We start from the raw sequence: 22,486 nt of genomic DNA, 5'->3' as shown, positions 1-22,486 counted from the left end.
AGGGCAGCAAGGGAGCTGAAAGCCCAGAGATCCCACAGCATGGGCACAGAATACACTCTTGGCCAAAATGTGTGTGGAGGGCCATCACCCTGGATGGATTCCCACCACACATCTGCTCCAAACTCACATTAGAGCTGTCCAGCTCAGCTCAGTAGGTCAGAAAAGCTGTCAGGCACCACCAGGGGAATGCAGGATCACAGCAGCCCTGCCCGTGGCTCCCCTCAGCAAGGCACAGTGACTCCCTGCAGGGGAATATCACCTCCCAGGGGCAATGAGGGGTGCAGAAAGAAGTTGTGTGGGCCAGGCAGCCCCTCCAATCCATAAGCCTTTATTTGTTGTCCAGACAGAACAGGCAGAGTCACAAAGCAGTCCAGGCAGGCCAAGCAAAGCCCTGGGTTTGGCTGAATATCAACAGAGAGAAGCATTGGGAACCCAGAGGACAGCAGGAGAATGCCACCAACCTGAGCCTGTGTAAGTTCTGGGACTGGGAAATCTGGCATACAGATCCTGCCTCCAGGAAAGCAAAAATGAAAGCAAAGCCTGAAAAAAAGCATTACAGAAAGCCAGATTGAAAGGCCTTACAAAAGCAGTAAGCAAACCCTGGGAGTTGAAGGGGCTGAGGAATGAAAAAGCTCAGCCCTCCAGGGCCTTCTGTTTTCCTCTTGCCCTGCTGAATTGGATGAATTTCATGGGAGCCCCGTGCTGGTCACAGCCACAGGAGAGCCAGGGTACATGGCAGCCATCAGCACTGGGCTGGGATTATCCTTCCCATTTTCTTCACGTCCTCCTCACTGCTCTGGATGTCTCCATGGTCCTGGCTGGGGCTGAAGTGCCTGATCTCCAGCCTAGCCACTTTACCTGTGGAGAAAAAGGGCACCCAGTGTCAGAGACAGGCTGGAGCACGTGGCAGTGCCTGCTGCAGCCCAACCCTTCCATCCCAGCTGTGCCCAGCCACAGAGCCCCAGAGGTGCTGTCAGTGCTGAGGTGAGAGCAGCAGCCCCTCAGCCTGACCCTCCTGAGACCCCTCCCTGCAGACCCCCAGGAGGGATGGCACAGACATGGGTCACTCAAAGACCTGAGCCTTTGGGATGCTCATCTTTGCTCACCCCGTCCCTGCTCCAGGCAGGGAGCACTGCCTGGGACCAGGCTCTGCATCCACGTGGGGCTCAGTGGGCAGAGCCATCCTGATCATCCCCAGCCAAGGCAAATCAGATGTATCAGTGCAGCGTGCAAACTGCTGCTTCTCCTGAAACCCAACATCTCCAGGGAGATTGCTGCTCTGATCCCACCTGCCCCACATCCCGATAGTCCCCTCTGTGATGGCTGTCTGCAGAATTGCATTTTCCTACCTTTTTAATTAGCCTCCTTAGTTTAGCTGGGCAAGTACTTCCTTTTCCTGGAAAGGGAAAGAGGAGTGCAGGGTAAGAAGCTGGCATTGTGTATGTACCTGCTGATCCTGTCCCCTCCCTACTCACCTGGAGTGCACAAGCCACAGGATGACTGCAACCACAAGGCGGTCTGCCAGCAGCACAACCAGTCCAATCACAATCCAATGCCACTGGCCCACAGTCTGCCCTGCAACAAACACAGAGGCAGGGGTGAGTGCCACAGCCTGGCCTCCTGCTGGCAATGGCCCCAAGAAGGGCAAAGGGTATGTGCAAGTGTGTGCATCTTTGTCCTGGTTGAGGTTTCTTCTGGGAGAGAGCATCACCCCGTATGTGGGGATCTTGTGCTGTTCCAAATGAGACCCAGAGGCTCTTGTGTTGAGCCAGCTTGTTTCCAGGGAAGCTGCCAGGCTGGCAAAAGGGATCAGGCAGGAGAGTGACTTGGGCACACCAGGAGCAAGGAGACACTTACCAACAGAGAAGCTGCAGCAGACACAGGTCAACTGTGTCTATTGGAGGGCTATAAGCAGGGGCTGAGGCAGAGGAGGCTGCAGCAGCTCCTGGCCAAGGGACAGGCTGCAGAGGGACTCCCTGTGAAGGGTTTGTCCCCTGCAAAGGCTGCAGCCGTGGGAAGCACAGCAGTGTGGTGTGGAGTGGGACAGTGAGAACGGGCTGTGCCCTGCTCAGGGCTCTCCCAGCCCCTTCCCCTGAGCTCCACATGACCCCAGCAGCTCTGATCCCAGGCACATCCCAGCATGGAACAAATGATCAGGCTGAGCTGAGAGGTGAGGAGAACATCTGTCCAGCCTGTGACACAGCTCTGAACTGCTCCTTGTCTCTGATATTTCTGTGCACGTACCTGTTTCCTGAGTCATGAAGAACCATGAGAACAGGGTTGTGTTGGGGGGCAAGTCGATGGTGACATTGTACTCAGTGAAGGGCTGCAGAGGGGAGCAGGTGAATGTTCCCTCCTGGCCATGTAACATCTGCTCTCCATTCACCTCCTCAGCCTCACAGGGAGGGGAGGAAGGCACTGCCAGGCGGCACCTGGCCCTCATGCCCTGGCAGGCATCAGGGAACCTGCAGGTCCATTTCAGTTGGATGCTGGTTCTGGAAATCTCAAAGGTGTTAGGGTCAACCTGGAGCACTTCTGTGAAGGAAAGATTGCCAGAAGGTCACTTTATTCCCTTCCCAACCGAGCCATGCAAGGAAGCTGCAGGCAGACAACCTTGCTCATCACCCAACACAGTGAAGGGAAAGGGAGACTGAAGGTGGTCACTGCAGCTCTCTGAAAGGTGAGCAGGAGGAGTCTGGGGTCATGGTGCACTAGGAAATTGAACGGGAACCACTGAGTGAATTTCTCCAGTGGCACAAGCACTCCTGTTCAGTCAAACATCAGGACATTTTGGGGGGAATAGGGGAAAGCCGGGGTGCTGTGTCCCCTGGGCTACATCACAGCTCAGAGGGAGCAGCAAAGGGATCCTGCGTCCCCCAAACCCTCTGAGCTGTGTGGCTGCAGCCATCCTTTGGGGCCATGGGAGAGCACAACAGGAGCCATTTCCTCCTGGCCTGGAAGCAGGAGCTGCTTCCACAGCCTCCATCCTCACAGTGCTGTGCCCAAGGAAAAACCCTGACCTTCCCATGCTGTCCCAGCTCAGAGATGTTCTCAGGATATCCCCCTGCAAAGGATTACCCTGCACCTGATCCCTCCTTTCCTCCCTTACCAATGCAGTCCACACTGGAGAGAATGGGCACCCAGGCACCACTGGAGTCTCTTCCACGCCAAAATTCTTTGTACAAACGTGTCCCATAATCATTATCATACTGGAATTGAGTCTGACACTGAATTTCAGTGCAGGGTGGCTGGAAACCTTCAGGGCAGCTCAGCATCACTTTCTCATTCTTCTTATAATTCACCAGGTCTGGTGCCAGCTGGAGTCTGGAGTCCCACTGGGGCCTTTGGCAAATTTCTGTCAGAGGTGAAAGTTGGTGTTAGATGGGCTGGAGATGATGAGATGATGAAGTGAGTATGGGTGAGTAGTGGGAGAGAAATCCCCAGCAACCCCTCAAGGCAATGAAGGGAGAGGGAAGGTGACACATCCATGGGCTGGGATGTGACCTGAGGACAAGCCTTGTTGGGAAGGACTTTCCAGATGCATGGAAAGTGTGAAGGATCACTCATCCATGAACCTGCCCCATCCACAGTGTGTCCACGGGCACCATATTGCCTCCTGCAAAGCCCAGAGCAGGGACATTCCCAGGACACTCAGCCCTGCACCAGGGCACTCCCTCCAGCCTGTCACCCAGGCCTGTCACCCAGGCCAGCTGAGGTGGCACTTGCTGGCCATGGCAGCACCACTCCTGCTGGCAGGCAGGGCCCTTCAGCCATGGCTCATGCCTGCCACAGGGATCAGGCACGCCCCTGTTCCCCTCGGGGCTCCCTGTTCTCACTCACTCGGTGCCTCCTTGGCTGCTCAGCCCCTGCCCCACACCGCTGGGCAGGGGGACAGGGGCTGAGCAGTGCCTTCTGCATTCCCATCTCCTGCTTTACCAGTGCCCCTGCCCCTTTCTCCTGGCACAGCCCTTCCCCCTTCTCTTCACCTCCCCACCAGATTCACCATCCTCCCGGCTCAGTAGGCAGTGGCTGAGCAGCTGGCCCCAGCACTTTGTCCAGTGCTGCAGGGGGAGGCTTTGTGGCAGTGATTCCTGCAAAGAAGGCTGCTGGCTTGTGGCAGGAGCCCTTGTCTGTTCAGGGCTCTGCAAGAAGATTTGTGAGGCCTGAAGAGGTTTAAAAGACAATCTGCCTTCTCCCAAAGGGACACAGAAGGGATCTCCCAAGGTGCAGACCAACTTTGCCACAAAGGGAGGTGCTGTGAGAAGCCCTTGTGCAGAGGCTTTGCTCTCCAAGAGCCCTGGTGGCAGAAGACCAGAGATGCCCAGCTGAGCACCACAGCCAGCAGCTTTGTCCCCTGCCACCCCAGCTGGGCTGGATGGAAAGGGAGAGACTGAAGGTGCTCACTGCAGCTCTCTGAAAGGGGAGCAGGAGGAGTCTGGGGTCATGGTGCACTAGGAAATTGAACGGGAACCACTGGGTGAATTTCTCCAGTGGCAGAAGCGCTCCTGTTCAGTCAAACATCAGGACATTTGGGGGAGAAGAGTGGGAAGCCAGAGTGCTGTGTCCCCTGGGCTACATCACAGCTCAGAGGGAGCAGCAAAGGGATCCTGCCTCCCCCAAACCCTCTGAGCTGTGTGGCTGCAGCCATCCTTTGGGGCCATGGGAGAGCACAACAGGAGCCATTTCCTCCTGGCCTGGAAGCAGGAGCTGCTTCCACAGCCTCCATCCTCACAGTGCTGTGCCCAAGGAAAAACCCTGACCTTCCCATGCTGTCCCAGCTCAGAGATGTTCTCAGGATATCCCCCTGCAAAGGATTACCCTGCTCCTGATCCCTCCCTTACCAATGCAGTCCACACTGGAGAGAATGGGGACCCAGGCACCACTGGAGTCTCTACCGAGCCAAAATTCTTTGTACACAGGTGTCCCATAATGATCATCATACTGGAATTGAGTCGGACATTGGATCTCGGTGAAGGACGGCTGGAGACCTTCAGGGCAGCTCAGCATCACTTTCTCCTCCTTCTTATAGTTCTCCTGGTCTGGTGCCAGCTGGAGTCTGGAGTCCCACTGGGGCCTTTGGCAAATTTCTGTCAGAGGTGAAAGTTGGTGTTAGATGGGATGGAGATGATGAGATGATGAAGTGGGTATGGGTGAGTTGTGGGAGAGAAATCCCAGCAACCCATCCAGGCAATGAAGGGAGAGGGAAGGTGACACATCCATGGGCTGGGATGTGACCTGAGGGCAAGCCTTGTTGGGAAGGGGCTTTCCAGATGCATGGAAAGTGTGAAGGATCACTCATCCATGAACCTGCCCCATCCACAGTGTGTCCACGGGCACCATATTGCCTCCTGCAAAGCCCAGAGCAGGGACATTCCCAGGACACTCAGCCCTGCACCAGGGCACTCCCTCCAGCCTGTCACCCAGGCCTGTCACCCAGGCCAGCTGAGGTGGCACTTGCTGGCCATGGCAGCACCACTCCTGCTGGCAGGCAGGGCCCTTCAGCCATGGCTCATGCCTGCCACAGGGATCAGGCACGCCCCTGTTCCCCTCGGGGCTCCCTGTTCTCACTCACTCGGTGCCTCCTTGGCTGCTCAGCCCCTGCCCCACACCGCTGGGCAGGGGGACAGGGGCTGAGCAGTGCCTTCTGCATTCCCATCTCCTGCTTTACCAGTGCCCCTGCCCCTTTCTCCTGGCACAGCCCTTCCCTCTTCTCATCACCTCCCCACCAGATTCACCATCCTCCCGGCTCAGTAGGCAGTGGCTGAGCAGCTGGCCCCAGCACTTTGTCCAGTGCTGCAGGGGGAGGCTTTGTGGCAGTGATTCCTGCAAAGAAGGCTGCTGGCTTGTGGCAGGAGCCCTTGTCTGTTCAAGACTCTGCAAGAAGGTTTGTGAGGCGTGAAGGGGTTTAAAAGACAATCTGCCTTCTCCCAAAGGGGCACAGAAGGGATCTCCCAAGGTGCAGACCAACTTTGCCACAAAGGGAGGTGCTGTGAGAAGCCCTTGTGCAGAGGCTTTCCTCTCCAAGAGCCCTGGTGGCAGAAGACCAGAGATGCCCAGCTGAGCACCACAGCCAGCAGCTTTGTCCCCTGCCGCCCCAGCCGGGCTGGATGGAAAGGGAGAGACTGAAGGTGCTCACTGCAGCTCTCTGAAAGGGGAGCAGGAGGAGTCTGGGGTCATGCTGCACTAGGAAATTGAATGGGAACCACTGGGTGAATTTCTCCAGTGGCAGAAGAGCTCCTGTTCAGTCAAACATCAGGACATTTTGGGGAGAAGAGTGGGAAGCCAGGGTGCTGTGTCCCCTGGGCTACATCACAGCCCAGAGGGAGCAGCAAAGGGATCCTGCCTCCCCCAAACCCTCTGAGCTGTGTGGCTGCAGCCATCCTTTGGGGCCATGGGAGAGCACAACAGGAGCCATTTCCTCCTGGCCTGGAAGCAGGAGCTGCTTCCACAGCCTCCATCCTCACAGTGCTGTGCCCAAGGAAAAACCCTGACCTTCCCATGCTGTCCCAGCTCAGAGATGTTCTCAGGATATCCCCCTGCAAAGGATTACCCTGCTCCTGATCCCTCCCTTACCAATGCAGTCCACACTGGAGAGAATGGGGACCCAGGCACCACTGGAGTCTCTACCGAGCCAAAATTCTTTGTACACAGGTGTCCCATAATGATCATCATACTGGAATTGAGTCGGACATTGGATCTCGGTGAAGGACGGCTGGAAACCTTCAGGGCAGCTCAGCATCACTTTCTCCTCCTTCTTATAGTTCTCCTGGTCTGGTGCCAGCTGGAGTCTGGAGTCACACTGGGGCCTTTTGCATCCTTCTGTCAGAGGTGAAAGTTGGTGTTAGATGGGCTGGAGATGATGAGATGATGAAGTGAGTATGGGTGAGTTGTGGGAGAGAAATCCCAGCCACCCCTCAAGGCAATGAAGGGAGAGGGAAGGTGACACATCCATGGGCTGGGATGTGACCTGAGGGCAAGCCTTGTTGGGAAGGACTTTTTCCTTGAGCTTATAAGTATGAAGAATCCCTCATTGAGGAACCTGTCCCTATCCAACTCCCACAGCCAAAATCAGGGACATTGCCATCCTATCTCTTCCTGTGCATTTCTCCTGAGCACTGTCTTGTACTGCCATGCCCCCAGTGAGCACAGCTCTGTCTCTGCTAGGGACAGCAACACTGCATCTCCATTCCCTGATGGCTGGCCTTGCTCCTTCCCCAGGTCCATCCCATAGAGCCTCCTGTCCCAGTGCCAGGGGCTCAGCCAGCCCTGCATCATCAGAGCTCCCTTCATTCCCCTCTGCTCCAACCTGCAGGTGCAGGGGATGTCCCCCAGGTCCCTTGTCCACGGGCCAGCAGGGGAACAAGCAGACCTGTGCATTCCAGGGTGGCACCGGGAAGCACAGCAAAGGGGATGGAACTTCCACGGGCACCTGGGTGGCAGCCTTGGGTCCTGCCCCTGGCCGGGGCACCCGGCAGGGAGCCCCAGACCTGGCCTGCTCAGGGACCGCTGCAGGAGATTTCAGCTTGCCCAGCTGGTTCTGCCTGGTCTGTTGTCTCCTGCCTGGGTGGTCCTCTTCAGCAGTTTGCACAGGGAACACGGCCCCAGGGAGGGTGAGGGCAGAGGGGACACACGGGAGAGCTGCTGCAGCCTCACTTACCCATACACAGGACATCCCCCTCAATGCGTGTCCAGGCACCTGTGCTGCTCCTGCCCCACCAGGCATCCACATAGACTGGTTTTCCAGGAGTCACTCTCTGAATTTCCTTTGTGCATTTGACCTCGGGGAAGGAAGGCTCAAGGCCTTCAGGACAGGTCAGTGTCACTTCCCTATTCTGTGGGTATTCAGGTTTTTTCCCCAAAAACTGAAGTCTTGTGTCCCACTGAGGTTTTTGGCATTTAGCTGTCAGGGAGAAAGTGTGAGAATCGTACTCAGTGAGTGAATGCTCAGGCAGGGGAGGGACCAAGGCTTTTCCACGATGAGCTGTGGTTAATGTCAGCATTCAACACCATGAGGAAGCCCAAGGACCGCCAAGAGCAGAAAAAGAGCATGTGCCTGGGCAAGGAGGTGACACAGGGCACTGGGAGAGAGGTGAAAAGTGAGGGGCAGGATCCCCTCCGACTTCCCTGTGACATGCAACTCAGGAATAGACTGGAAGATGCAGGGATAGAGAAAACCTGTCCCACACTGAAAGCTTCTAACCCTGTCCATCTTGGAGACTGCTCCTAACTGGGACTTGACTCTGAGCAGTGCCCCGGGTTATCTGCTGTCTCACAGATACAGCACGATGTCCAGTGAGAAGTGCACGTAGCACGGGAGACCTAGTGCTTCCCAACTTACCCTTGGTGCAGCTCAAGTTCTGTGCCAACCTATGCCATGTTCCTGACATGTCCAACACCTCCCAAGCATTCTTCCAGTTTGCACATCTGACCATAGCGAGGGGAGGAGCATTGTTCACAAAGCAGCTCACTGTCACCTCTTCACTGACCCAGTAAAATCTCTGGTTTGGGCTAAACTGGAGCTGTGAGCCCCACTGGGGCTTCTGGCATCTCTCTGCACAGAGGAGAGGAGAAGGAGCTCATGTAAGCAGGATGGGAAGTGTTCTGCTGGGATATCTCTTGCTCTGATTTGGACAGGGCCCATCTCCTTTGGTTACCACATTCAGCTGCTGATCCCTCTCTTGCAGCCTAGAACAGGCAGCAGAGCAGCAATGGAGCAGTCCCATCCATGCCTACTACAGTCTTGCAGGCTTCCCAACTCAGGCTGCATTTGGAAAAGGCTGGGCAGGGACTGACTTCCTTCCCAGTCTTCACACAGAGTTCCATCCCCTCCCACCACCGTGGCCATACACCCAGTCATTGCTGGAAGGCACAGGGCTTACAGCAGCCCCCAGTGCAGGGACCCTTGAGCACCGACCCCAGCAGGTGCCTGCAGCAAGGTGCTGAGACAAAAAGAGCCTTGTCAGTGCCAGGACACGGGGAAAGCCAAGGCATGCGGGTCTGCCATTCCTGCACTGTCATGTGCATGACCAGGTACAGAGGGTCTGCCACCAGCTCAGGACCCTGGGTCAGGGTGGTGCAGGGCTGTGCTCACCCTTGCAGGTGGGAGTCCCATTTCACAGGATCTGGCCGCCTCTGGAAATGCATTGAATCTGTGGGACAGATGGTGCAAACTTCTCAGGAATCCTTCCAGTACAGCTGAGCTGCACCACTTCGTTCAAGGCAAAGTCACTCCTCTCCGGAGTAAACCGCAGTTTGGGGTCCCATTTGAAGGGAATCTTACATTTTCCTGTGTGCAAAGGCCAGGAGGCAGAGCCTGAGGGTCATTGGGCTCCAGCAGCATCCATGAGGATGAGGGAGTTCCATCCAGAGGGGTGCCAATCCCTCCCTCTTCAGAGGGGTGACAGAGATGGCACCTCCCAGGATGAGCCACTGGAGGGTACTCCCCTAAGGCATGAAGAACTCTCCTTTTTTGTGCCAGTGGTTTGTCACCCACATTCTCTCACCTATCAGAACAAAGTTTTCAGATGCCATTGTCCTCCACTACATTGACAACATTTTGATTTGTACCCAGATGGACACATATTTAGACATTGTGCTCAAAAAAGACCATCCATGCCATCGAGGAGAGAGGATTTGAAATTGCGATGGAAAAGATTCAGTGCAGCTGCCCCTGGACCTACCTTGGTCTCCAAACAGGCGAGTGGACCATCGTACCTCAGCAGTTCACTATCAAAGACAACCCAAAAACCCTGAGGGACCTTCACCAGCTCTGCAGGAGCATCAGCTGTGTCCATCTGTTGCTGGGGATCACGTCAGGATCTCAACTCGCCATGCACCCTCCCTCTGGAGGCCATGGTAGCAATCCAAAAGATATGCAAAGCATTGACCATGAGACAGGCCCATCGGGCAGACCCTAGCCTGCTTTTTTGTTTTGCAGTTTTGGGCAAGTCACCCAAATTCTATGGATTAATTTTCAATGGGACCCTACTTTGAAGGACCAATTTTAATTACAGAGTAGATGTTCCAATCCCACCAACCAGTCAAAACCATTACAACACCCCAAGAGCTGATGGCTTGGCTCATCACAAAGGCCAGAGCATGCCTCTGGACCTTGGCAGGGTGTGACTTCATGTGCATACTTCTACTATTGACATTAAAAGATCTGGATACTTTGCTCCAGACAAACGAGAACCTCCAGTTTACTCTTGACAGCTACTCAGGTCAAATTTCAACTCATTTCCCAAAACACAAACTTTTTAAGTCGACCTTTAATCTGGTTTCAAAATCATTAAAAAGTAGAACTCCTCTGAAGGCACTGACAGTTTGTATTAATGGCTCAGGCGGATCAAGTCCTTTATAACTTGGAAGAACCCAGATACTTAGGAGTGGGAGTCTGATGTCGGAATTCTTCAGGGATCTCCACAGAATTAGCAGCTGTTGTCAGGGCCTTTGAGAAGTTCAGGCAGACTCTAAATCTGGTCACAGATTTGGCCTATGTCACGGGGGTGGCTGAGAGACCTGAACATTCTTTGTTAAAGGAGGTCTCCAATCCAAATTTACACGACTTGCTCTCAAAACTAGTTTATCTACTTTCCCACTGGGAGCAACCATACCATATTATGCATGTGAAATCATGCACCGACCTCCCAGGACCCATTGCTGAGGGTAATCAGAGGGCTGATGCTCTGGCCATGGCTGTACTAACTACTTTGCCTGATATTTTCAACCAAGTGAAGCCGAGACATCAATTTTTTCATCAGAATATTCCAGCCCTTATGCAAATGTTTAAAACTTCACAAGGTCAAGCCAGGGCAATTGATGGCTTGTGCCCCAATTGCCAAGACTTTAACCTGCCTTCTATGGGAGCCAGAGTTAACCCCCACAGCCTTGAAAGTCTGCAGTTGTGGCAGACTGATGTCACCCACTATGCTCCCTTTGGGAGACCCAAGTACATTGACATGTCCATCAACACATTCTTTGGGGCTGTTTTCACCTCAGCTCATGCAGGAGAGAAGCTAAAAGATGTAATCAAACATTTCCTCCTCACATTTCAACCTTCAGCATTCCCAAAATATTAAAACTGACAACAGTCCTGCTTACACTTCCCTGAAATTCCAACAGTTTTTAGCCAGTGGGGGGTGAAGCACACCACTGGCAAACCCCACTCCCCGACAGGACAATCCATCGTAGAGAGGGTCCACTGTACCATCAAGTGGGTCCTTGATCAGCAGCGTGGGAGGATTGAAACCTTACCAAGCATTGAAAGATTGTGCAAGGCTCTTTATGTCATCAATTTTCTTAATAATTCATTTGCAGAGCCAAATCCCCCCCATCATCAGGCACGTCTCAAATAATACCAGAGCTCAGCTCATAGAGAAGCTGCCTGTGCTAATCAAGGACCCTGAAACCACATGGATAATGGGCCCTTTCCCATTAATAACTTGGGGGAGAGGGTATGCCTGTGTGTCCACAGGATCAGGCCCAAAGTGGACCCCTGGCTGTCCTAGGTACGAAATGTGTGTGTGTGTTCTATTCCTGTCTGTGGAGCAGTTATTTTCTGTTAATTGGGCAGTTTTCTTTATCTCTTCCACAACCAATCCTCCCTTTGGGGAGACACCTTCTGTTAAGAGGCCATTGAGTGTCACTGCATGACTGATAAAATTACATCATCCCATTGTGACAAGCTCCACCCAGAGGGAGGAGCCAAGCATTCCTATCTGGATATAATCTGGTATTTGGAAGACCACAGGCAGCTTTTCTGCTGGATTTCCAGAGGAGCAGCCCTTTCCCACTGGATTCCTAGAGGAAGACCAGGCCCATCTACACCACCAGTGGATCTTCAGAGGAAGATTACACGCTTTCTACGGGATCACTGCTTCAAGAGAACTACATCTGTCACTCCACGAGGACTGCAGCCACCATTTAATTGAACTGCTACCAGCACCCTGACCAACAGGGTGTCAGGTTATATTCTGACTCTGTCAGTGTTGTTTTGTATTACTGTATTGCTTATTTTATTTTTAAAATTTTCTTCCCTAATAAAGAACTGTTATTCCTGCTCCCATATCTTTGCCTGAGAGCCCCTTAATTTCAAAATTATATGAATTTGAAGGGAGGGGTTTACATTTTCCATTTTAGGAGAGGCTCCTGCCTTCCTTAGCAGCCACCTGTCTTTTCAAACTGGCAAAAACATCAGGCTGTATCTAGAGCCACCAGACACAACACCTGAAGAATTCCCGAAGATCCAGAAAAAGAAGATACAGACCAGACACATACAGCCTGGAGAAGGAGAAAGAGAAGAAGGAAAAGAACCACATTCTCCACAGACCTGACTTCTGAAATCAGCTCTGCCTCACCTGGACCATGAGACAGCCTCCTGGATTTTCCATATGGGATAAGTTATATCCCATCTTAAGATCTTGTTACTTTTTAACTTCCTTTTCTTTCATAATACTGCTATTTTATGCTGTCGTCTAAGTTGCTACACTAGTTTCACTTCTCTCACATCTCTCTAACATAAAAACAGAAAAAAGGAAGGAGTGTTGTGAGAAGAAGACAATAGAAGTCACAAAGTTATGCATTTCCTTTTAAAACTCACATGAAGAACTCATCTTTCCTAGGATATGACCATGAGTTACCAACCACTCACCACCACACTCCGGATGCTCCTGCAGTCAGCCCAAAACATCTGGGTCACTCTGGCAACAGCCCTCCAACAAGACAGTTTGTGTCTATCCATGGACAATGTAGAAAATCCAGTGCCTCAGCAGCCATAGATTTCCAACTGCTGGCCCATGGACACAGCTGTGTTTTGGTTTAATAAAGAAGTGAGTTTTTTAGGAGGTTGTAGTTAAACTAATCAGTGCTCAAATTTGAATATTGAATAGTCACTGTCTTCAGTGAAAAAAAAGATCTCTGTTCTCAAAACGTCTCAGCCCAAAAAAATGAATTCGAGGGGGACTGGTGTTCCAAAAACAAGAGACTGTTGCTTTTTAAAAACTGAACAAGGCATCCTTAAAAAGAGAACCCTAAAAGCAACTCTAGTCCATGCGCAATAGTGAGAGCACTAGACATGGAAAAAAAAAGTCATGAAAGCAAATGTTTTCCAGGCGGTGCCATGTGTGACATAGAAACACAAAAAGTTTCAACTGTGTTTCCTAAAAAAGCCTATAGTACAAAAAAACCCTTCTCTCTCCTTGATAAACTGAAAGTTGATTGTCTGAAGAATAGTGAAAAACTGAAAGTTGATTATCTGAGGGGTGGTAACTGCAATAAATATCTAAAGTTTTATTTCATGCTGTAGTAGAAACTGAGGGGAGGAGGAAGAATGTTTTAAAAGATTTTCATTCTAAATTCTATATCTATTCCTTTTTATATATTGTAAGTTAATAAAGTTTTTTTCTTTATTCCTATGCTGAAGGAATTTATTCCTAGTCACATCTCACAACCACTAAAAAATACACTTTTATAAAAGCACTAGCATTGCACCAACATCAAACCATAACAGGCTGTCAAGACTTTGTCAGGATGTGCTGTTTTAACTTATCCTCACATTAAAGGTTGGTCCAAGTGAGCATCCAGAGGCTGGAAGAGCTCATAGAAAACATCAAGACTGAGAAAACCACTGATGGACTTACTGAACTCTTTGAAAGAGGGGGACTCACAGGGTGGGTTTCATCCTTGCTCAAGGGACTGTTTTGTGTTTTAATTATGATTGTTGTTGTGCTGGTTAGGTTCCTATGTTTTATTAAGTATCTGCAGAGATCCATGGGAGGAGTCTTTTTAATTAAACAAGAAGGGGGAGCTGTGGAGGCCCGTGAGCCCGTTGGGAAAAGGCTAGTGGCAATGCCCGGGAGGCATCCCCCATAGGTTCGGGGGAGACAGAAGGTTGGCCCCCGGTGCTCTGCAGCACTGTGCTGATTTACCCCAGTTGTGTGTTCCTCATTGGCTCATTGGCCGTCCCTACCCCTTTTACCCCTATATGATCTTTTTCTAGAATGTTCTCCTCTCCCTGTTTCCCCATTGGTTAATGTAACCCTGCCTGCCCACCCTGGCACTCCCTATTGTCTCCTGCCCTTTGTACCCCCTCTGTGTCCTCAGTTGATTGTCCCTGAGGCTTAATTCCACTCCTCTTTTGCATATTTATACCCTGGACCCTCTACCATCTGTTGTCTTCTGTCCCTGGACTCCTTCAGTGCTGGACCTTAAAAAAACCTTGCTGGAACCCCATTGGGAAGATCCTCCTGTGTCTCGCCTGCCTGCTAGCTGTGGTGTGCTTGAACGTGTGAATATTGTGAGCCTTCCCAAAGGTTCTCCATCCAAGGATGCTTGCAGGGAAGGGAGTGGCACTGACCATGTCGCCTCGCCGCTACACAAACGTGTGCCAGCAGTGTGTCTGCCCTTCAGACACAAAGACTACACAGAAAAGCAGTCCTGCAGGCAAACTCCTGTGCTCCCTCCTTGCTTCTTCTCTGACCACAGGGCCCCCTGCAAGCACCAGGGTGATTCCTGTCCTCTGCAACTCATCCTTTTCTTCCCAAGCCTTCGAGCTGTGTTTGATGCCATGTGCTTGCTGAGAGGAGCTGAAAAAAGCAACCACCATTTCCACAGAGAAAACCACTGTTTTTCCAGTTGCATTGGAGAGCTGAACTGTAAGCCATTGAGAACAAAACATGGGTCTTACAGCATTACTCTGAAATTAGGAATGGAGGTGATTATTTGGTCTCACTTTTTAAATTCCTCCCAGGCTCCCCTGTGCCCTTTGTCCTGCCAGATGTGCCCCATCAGGGGCAGACAGCGGCTGACAGAGCACCCACATCCAAGCTGGGCATGGACCATGCTGAGCAGAGCTCAAGGGCAGGGTGAGAGAGATCAGAAAAGGCAGGCAGAGCCCACAGCTCATTCCCTTACTCAAAGAATCCAGTGACTGGAGAGTACCACTACAGGCTCTCTGCCCCAGCTAGAGGAAGGAGGCTGAGTCAAGTGAAATTTCAGCAAGGAAAATATAGTGTAGATGTGACCAAATAGGCACCTTTTGTAACGTGCCATGTGTGCTCACTGTGAAATGGGAAATATTGAATGCCTGAGACAGGAGTGGTAACAAAAGATTGGTCCATTTGCCTCCAAAGACAGATATTTACTGTTTTAGGTTTTTTCCTAGTTGATGCTATTAAATGAATACTCTCCTCTCTGATATTGTTTATTACCCGTGACTGTAGGAAGCCTTTTTCAGAAATGTCTGGACTGCCTGTCCTGCAAGGAGTTATGAGCCTGGCAGGCTCAACAAAGGCCCAGCATGGGCCAGAAGGGAGTGTTAGGAGAAAGGAGAAACAGCCTATGCTGATAATTCAGGTCAGGCTCCTGGGTTCGGCCCTTTGCTTAAAAGCAAAAGGTGTCCTTTCTTACACTATATTATCTCACATGCAAAGAATAAAGGACAAGGTGAAATCTGAGAAGCAGTAGGCGAAGTTCAACCCTTTTGGCAGGGCAGCTCAGCAGCTGAGAGAGGTGACAGCAAAGTGCACTGCAGTCTTGCTGAGTTTGATGCCATGTGCTTGCTGAGAGGAGCTAAGAAAAGCAATCACTTTTTCCACCAGTGGAGAGTTGTATTGCAAGGCACTGCGAGCACAAACGCGGGTCTCAGAGCATGTCTGTACTCCTCACTAGCAACCAAAGCTGCTGAGTGTGTCTTTAAGAGAGATGGAGCAGAGACCATCCCTGGGGTTGCTTTGCTTGGGAGTCCTGGCAGGAAAGGGGGTGGCAAAGCAAGTCACTGAACAATGCGTTGTGAGAAGAGCTGGGAAAGGGTGGCATTTGAACCTGTACTGGTCCACGAGATCTTAAAGGATATCTGACACGTGTCCTAAGAACAGGAGGCAAAATTCATGTTTCCCGAATCAACCAGCAACAGGTGCAAACCACATCCTGTGCCTGCACTGCACTGCTGTTCCCTGCACTGTTCTCTGTGGCACTGTGCACAACGGGTTGTACCTGTATCTACCAGGGGATGTGCTCAGGGATCCTACCCTATTGTTCCCTCTCTCTGTCCAACAGCATTACCCTGCCCCACTGCCATTGTCAGCCCATTCCACCCTAGCAGGGACAGGAGAGACCCTCCTGCCTCACTCGGGTCATCTTCCTTGTCCTGACCCTCTGCAAGAGAAGGACCCTGATCCATCAGGATGGAGCTCAGCAGAGGTGCCAGGATGGGATGAGCCTGCATGCTGAGGATGCAGGCGGGGCTGCTCACACTGCTGGGTGTGGCCAGCAGATGTTTTTGTCTTGGTTCCTCTTTTCACCAGCTCCAAGGTGCAAACTCAGCAATATCATCTGTGTCACACAGGCAGTGCCAGACTCCTCTGGGGATGGCTGCTGACTGAGATCTGCAGAGTGTGACAAGAGTCTGCAGGCCTACAGGGCCCCGTTCCACTGTACACGACACAGACAGATCCTGGTCTTAGTGTGCACCTTGAAAACAAACAGGATGCCATGGTTGCACTTGCTGGCCTGGGAGAACAGCTTCAGCAGGGATCTGGGCAATGGGAAGACACTCTGGGCAGGAGAATATCCTCTGTTGTAGTTTTAGCCCTTGTTTTTTGCGTGACAGTGTGCCGTGCTTACACTCTCTGCAACCACACACGTTTTCCCTGGAAGCAGGCTCCCATGACACCTCTCACAGAGTACAGAGCCTGGTGCCACTGCACATCAGCAATTAAAGTCTCTGATCCCATTCCCTGTACTCTGTCACAGCCACGAGATCAGCTGTTTTCTCTAGCCTGCATCCACCCAGGTACAACACCACAGCGGAGTAGGGTGACAGGGTTAGATGCTAGTTTAATGATTTTTATCACCTAGCTCCAAGTTTAATGATTTTTATCACCTGGCTCCAAGAAAATTAGTTTAGACAAATACTCCAAGACAGATATAGAACAATGCAAGGTCACAGTTCCTACACCCACAGCTCAATTGGCAGACAGTGCAGGCTCCTGGGAGGACAGACAACATGTGAGCCTGCAAATTCCAACTGACTCTGCTGGCATCAAAGTGTGCAGCCAGGGAGGGAAGAGCCTGGCAGAACCCTGGGCGTTGCCTGATCCTTCCAGCACCAAGGAAGTGCATTAAAGAGCAATCCCAGAATATGAAAAGTCCTGTCCCCAGACTCTCCTGGACACCCAGGGGCTCAGCTCATGGCTCCCCAGGTCTTGGTCAGGCAGCAGCACCCATCTCCTGTGTGGTGAGGACATGGCACCCTGACACTGGGCCAGGACAGATGGACACCTTGTATTTCCAGCTCCATGGAGGAACACTACAGACTCTGCAGAGGCTTTCCCAGCCCCCCAAGCTTTGCTGCCCTCCATCCCCAAACAGAGCTCTGCCTAGCCACAGCCCACTTGGTGGACTTGGGCCCCAGTGTGGACGTCAGACTTCTCTGACACAGCTGCTGTATCCTGCACGCCATAAAGCTGCACAGGGGCTCTGCAAAAGGAGCACAGGAAAACCTTCTCTTGGGGGCAAAGGAGGGAGCACTGCTTACCTCTTCCCTGGAGTTTTCCATAATGGTTGGGATAGGGCTTACCACGATTTTGTGCTGCCAGCAGAGGTGTGAGGAGCAGGAGAAACATCCATTGCAAGGCCATGTGCTCCCAGGGCAGGACTGAGGTCTCAGCTACCCTGGCTGCCTCACTGCACACCCATCTGACTGTGAGTGGTGCGGGCACGGAAAGGAAACAGGCACGCAGAGAAATCACATATGGTGCAAGAAGCTTCCTCACTGGAGAAGGAAACTCCACAAGTGTCAGCACTGCCTTCTTTCTCTTTCAGCTCCATGACCCTTTTTCAATCTTGCTGTCTCTACTTTCTTGACTAAAACCACAATTTTTGAGGTTTTCTGTCAGGCCCAGCTATTAACCATAGCTGAGTTGCCTCCTCTCCCAGCACAGATCTCAGAAGGACTTGTGAGATGTTCTGGTTCATGGCTGGGCTTTAGCAGGGAGATGTGCCTTCCATACTCACCCAGATACTCAATCAGTGACTACAACAGGAGAATCCTCACCTTTTTACTGCCTTTGTAAGGATTGTGATAGGGGACTTCTGAAGGTCAGAAGATCTGGATTAGCTGGCAGTGTGTGCCATGGATGGGAAAGCCAAGGTTTTGGCAGGAGTCATTGGGTGCTCGTGATTGGCCTGGGAGCAGATGCTTTGGCAGAAAGGTACAAGAACCCTGGAAGCCTCAAGCTCAGCTGCTGTCGCACACTGTGTTGTCAAAACGTGGTGGGAGCAGGAATGACCATGAAGGGGTAGGGGTTAGCACAGGCAGTGGAGCAGGAAAGGGACTGCTGGTGAGGCTGTGTGTGCAGCTGGAGGCTGGTGGCACTGGCCACAGTAGCAGACCCAACCATCAGTGGAGGTCCAGGGCAGGAGCTCAATTTGTGTTTCCCCAGCCACCTTGTTGGATGTGTCTGGCCTGCATCCCAACTGAAGCAGAGAACTAGGAGAAAAACAAGCCTTCAAGTCTTCTCAGAGGCTTCACAGCCACGCTGCATTCCCCTGTGATGGTTCTTCTCTGTTTTGCTCCTCAGCAAGGGCTGGTACTGTCACACCTGAGGTCAGGCTCTGCTTTCTGCTGTTTGCACACCCTGCAACACTTCTATTCAGCAGCACTGAGCAGGCCAGTGCAGGGTGGCCCTCTCCAAGTATATTCCCGTAGCCACACCCAAAAACTAACCCTGAGCAAATCATGGTAGAATTTTTGGTTTTTTTTTTCTTTTTCTGCCAATATACGAGCTGCCTAGGTGCAGATACTCCTGCAGTCTTTTACCTCTCAGGCACAGAGCAGGAGACTGCCCAGCCCCTCCAAGGCTCAGAAAACCAGTCTCCCTTGTCTATGTTTCACTTCTTCCTGCAACAGAGCTGTCAGGGCCAGAAGTCCCCACCTCCATGAACCTGCCTTTTTATTTCCTTTGCTCAAATATGAAGCTCATCCATAGAGAGTTCACTGTACTCAAACAGATTTGCCCTAGAAAAGGTGTCCTGGGGCTGCAAGTGCATGGACCGGATCCTGGCATGGCAGCAGGGCACAGCCTGGGAGGTTCTTGGGAGGTAGGTGTGCTCTGTCTCAGGTGTCTGGGATGTTTGGGGAGTGGAGGGAAGCAACTGCTGCTCTGCCTTCAGCAACAGCAGCAACTCAGAGGTCACCTCTCCCTGCCCCTTTGTGTGTCTGGGCCTTTCAAGGAAAAAATTGAAGAGCTGCAAAAGCAAATGGTGTCAGTAGGAATAGGTTCTTCAGCTTGGAAGGTCTTTGCAGAAGGAGTAGGAGAATTCCATAAATTAAAAAAGTCTAAAAAATTCACATCCCTGGTCCCACTCTGCAACATTCCCAGCAGAACCATAGCTCTCAGCTCCTATGTTACCAGTATCTGGCATCTCTGAAAATCCTTCTTGGCCCCACATGAAACCTCAAAAGCCATGGACAAAGGAAGCTGTCAGAAAACTTTCTAATTCTTCATGCTTCCCCTTGCTCCACATCACAAAAATTCAGTCTTGAGTGGAACCCAGGCTCTGGCAGGGAGGATAGAGTGGTGTGCAAATCAGTTCTGCTTTCTCAGGGTTCAACATCTTCTGGTCACACCAGGCAAACTAAAAGCCATACAGAGAGCTGCATCCAGCAGGTCTGGCTCAGCTGGAAGGATGGGCAGGCTGGATCTCAGCAGGTGTAGGCAAGAAGCTGCGTCCTGCTGCAATGCCAGGGTCCAGGCATGCTGCAATGCCAGGGTCCAGGCATGCTGCCAGAAGTGTGTCCTGTTTCACTACAAATCTTGCAGTGCTCTGGCACTGGAGCCATTTTTGCAGCAATCGTGTCACCCCAGGAACGTCACTTTGCTGCGAAGACACGCTCTCCTGTCTATCCTACAGACACTGTGGCAGATCTGGAGTTCTTGAAGTGTTTGCAAAAGGTGCTGCTGGCTGCTTCTACAGTCTGTTCTTTGCTCACTTTTTTTTTGCCTTATCAAGAATTTACATCTTATCTCTCAGATACTATTTTTGTCCTCTAGACATGACTTCTTCTCTTTGAAGAAGCCTTTCTCTTTTGAATAACCTCAGGCCCTGGTCATTATTCCTGCTGTTTCGTCTCTACCTTCTGATACCAGGAGCTCTGAATGGCTGCCTTAACTCTTTGCAGGATTGCTGGACGCTGTGACCGTGCTGCTTTATCTGTTTCCTCATTTCTACATAATTCCCCTTTTTGATGCTGATTAAGATATGCCTAGACTTTTCAGTCTTTGCTAATTATGTAATCTCATGGAAACAAAGCATGTTCTGGCTGTCACCAGTAGGCAGTCCTTTCCTGGAAACATGCTTGGCCCATATTTCCCATACAGAGCTCAGTTCCCCATCTTCCTCCCACCGTTGTGGTGCATGTGGAAAGCCACACACTGACCCCTTGCTTGCCCCTGCCTGGTATTGCAAACCAGTCATAAGAGGGCTTGAAGACCAACAGCAGTAGCACTGTACCCTGCTCCTTTCTTTCATTTGGGATTTCTGTTCCCAAAGGTGCAAAGAGGTCTCCATTTCTCCTCTGAAGCAGGGGCCCCATCACTGAGGCCATACCTTGGAGAATCACAGAATCACAGAATGAGCTGAGCTGGAAGGGACCCACATGGATTATTGGGTCCAAATTTTAGCTGTGCACAGGACTTCTGCAAGAGTCACACCATGTGCCTGAGGGCACTGTCCAAACTTCTTGAGCTCTGTCAAGCTCAGTGGTGTGTCCACTTCCCTGGGGAGCCTGTTCTGGTGCCCAGCGAGCCTCTGGGTGAACAACCTATTCCTAATACCCAACCTAAATATCCCCTGACACAACTCCAGGCTGTTCCCTCAGGTCCTGTCACTGTCACCACAGAGAAGAAACCAGTGTCTGACAGGTCTCGGCCTGCATCTAGAATCAGTGCTTGCACACATATGTGATCCTCCCCTGCATGACACTGTCCAGGAGAGGTATCTGCCTTGCCAGCCCTCCCTGACATGGAACACACACAGCTGCTTGTCAGACTGGCCCTCACCCCACGAGTGTCCCAGCCAGGGAGAAGGGCCCTGGGCCGTGAAGGCCGCTCATGGGCAACGCCGCCACTGCAGTTCACTCTGAGGAGGCCCTGTGGGTTTCAGTGCACAGCTGGAGGCGCTGAGGCACAGAGGGAGTCAGAGAAGGGCTCAGGGGAGGAAATCAGTGCGGCAGGAGACAATTTCAGTGCCGAGCCCCAGGATGGGGCTGCGAAAGCAGCACTGTCCTTCCTCCAGCTGGACAAGGCCTCGGCCCTCCTGGCCTGCTGCCGCAAGTCCCTTACACTGACCAGGGACCTGGGAAGTGGCTCCTGTGACTTCAGGTTGAGACAGGGGCAGTGAAGGGAGCTGGCCTGTCCCCAGGCTAGGCTGCAGCTGGGCTGACCCAAGAGCTGGATGTTCAGCTGTTTTGAGCTCTCACACAGGGGTTAATATGAGCTTGTACGTATTATTATGACTCCAGACTAGTGGCCACAAATATGACAGAGTCAGCTGCATGCCCGTCCCCAACCTGGCAGACCCTGCCCATCATGGTGCAGCTGCTGAATGGAAACTTGTGGGATTTCAAATGTTCAAGGATGGGGCTGGACTGAATGGGCCTTACAGCAACTTGCTTTGGTGAGTGGCATCCCTTCCCACAGTAGCAGGGGTGGAACTAGGTGATCTTTAATGTCCCTTCAAACCCAAACCATTCTTTGATCTATTAACTGTGTGTGTGTGTGTGTGTGTGTGTGTGTGTGTGTGTGTGTGTGTCACTGCCTGCTGCACACTTACAGTGTGAGCATGGGATCTGGCTGCCAGGAAGGACATAGGAAGGAAAGGCATTCCCTTCTCTCTTCTAGTATGTATCCGGCCTTTCCCTCAGACATGTGCATTCCAGAGTTCCTTCAGCACTGGCACTCAGGGTCCATGGTCAGTGCCTTTGACCTGAGAATGAGACAGCTCCTGATGACCTGGGCAGAGAAGGTCTAAGGGGACCTGTCAGGAACCCCTAGCACTTGACACCAGCAGGTCCCCCTCCCTTAGCTGGCACATGTCCCTCATATTGGCATGCACATCTGAACTCCCTAAATCTGTCCCAGCCCTGCTGTCACCCCACAGCTTTACTACTGCCAGCACTGGGTCATGGGGTCATCCCCCCAGCTTCTGTACCATGCAGAGCAGATTCCTGTACCATGAAACTGGGCTCCTTTTTGTTTCCGACATGATGAATCTTCTGCTCCCAGGGTTCACCCACAGAGCCCAGCACTTCTTTGCTAAGACCTGCTTTTGACATCTGAAAGGAAGCCAGGAGCAACTTTGCTAAGCAGCAGCTCAGTGATACCTGCAAAAGGAGGAGAGTGAGGACACTGCTGCTGCTTAGGTATCATGAGACAGGCAAGACTGACTGCATCTTGGTGCTGCTCCAGAGCTGCCCCCAGCCTGGCGC

At 51.9% G+C, this 22,486-nt stretch overlaps 1 protein-coding gene across 8 annotated transcripts; it reads right to left on the bottom strand.

Moving 5' to 3' along the window:
* Window positions 1–291: 291 nt before the first annotated feature.
* LOC135290481 (uncharacterized) lies at window positions 292–20,547 on the bottom strand. Of its 8 annotated transcripts, none has more exons than XM_064404406.1 (10): window positions 17,534–20,547; window positions 8,339–8,551; window positions 7,658–7,900; window positions 6,574–6,819; window positions 4,842–5,087; window positions 3,110–3,355; window positions 2,245–2,535; window positions 1,476–1,575; window positions 1,350–1,396; window positions 292–858 (listed from the first exon to the last, which is right to left on the bottom strand). In XM_064404406.1, exons 1-9 carry the CDS (start codon window positions 17,634–17,636, stop codon window positions 1,372–1,374), a joined length of 1,713 nt encoding a protein of 570 aa, XP_064260476.1. In that variant the 5' UTR covers window positions 17,637–20,547; the 3' UTR covers window positions 292–858; window positions 1,350–1,371. The 8 variants fall into 8 exon arrangements, with proteins under 8 accessions (XP_064260476.1, XP_064260477.1, XP_064260479.1 ...); XM_064404407.1 differs by having other exon boundaries at window positions 17,576–20,547; XM_064404409.1 differs by lacking the exon at window positions 17,534–20,547 and adding an exon at window positions 9,092–16,281.
* Between the last annotated feature and the right edge of the window lie 1,939 nt (window positions 20,548–22,486).

The sequence above is a fragment of the Passer domesticus genome, chromosome Z (genome assembly GCF_036417665.1).
Source record: "Passer domesticus isolate bPasDom1 chromosome Z, bPasDom1.hap1, whole genome shotgun sequence".
NCBI classification, from domain to species: Eukaryota; Metazoa; Chordata; class Aves; order Passeriformes; family Passeridae; genus Passer; species Passer domesticus.
Note: the sequence above shows the minus strand (reverse complement) of the source record. Positions and strands in the feature narration are given on the sequence as shown.

Excerpts from the sequence above, each read along its gene's own strand:
- LOC135290481 (XM_064404406.1), bottom strand. The coding sequence starts at position 17,636 with ATGGCCTTGCAATGGATGTTTCTCCTGCTCCTCACACCTCTGCTGGCA. Across the intron at positions 2,536-3,109 it reads CTCCAGTGTGGACTGCATTG|AAGTGCTCCAGGTTGACCCT; the intron begins GTAAGGGAGGAA and ends TTTCCTTCACAG. Across the intron at positions 1,576-2,244 it reads CTTCATGACTCAGGAAACAG|GGCAGACTGTGGGCCAGTGG; the intron begins GTACGTGCACAG and ends TGTTTGTTGCAG.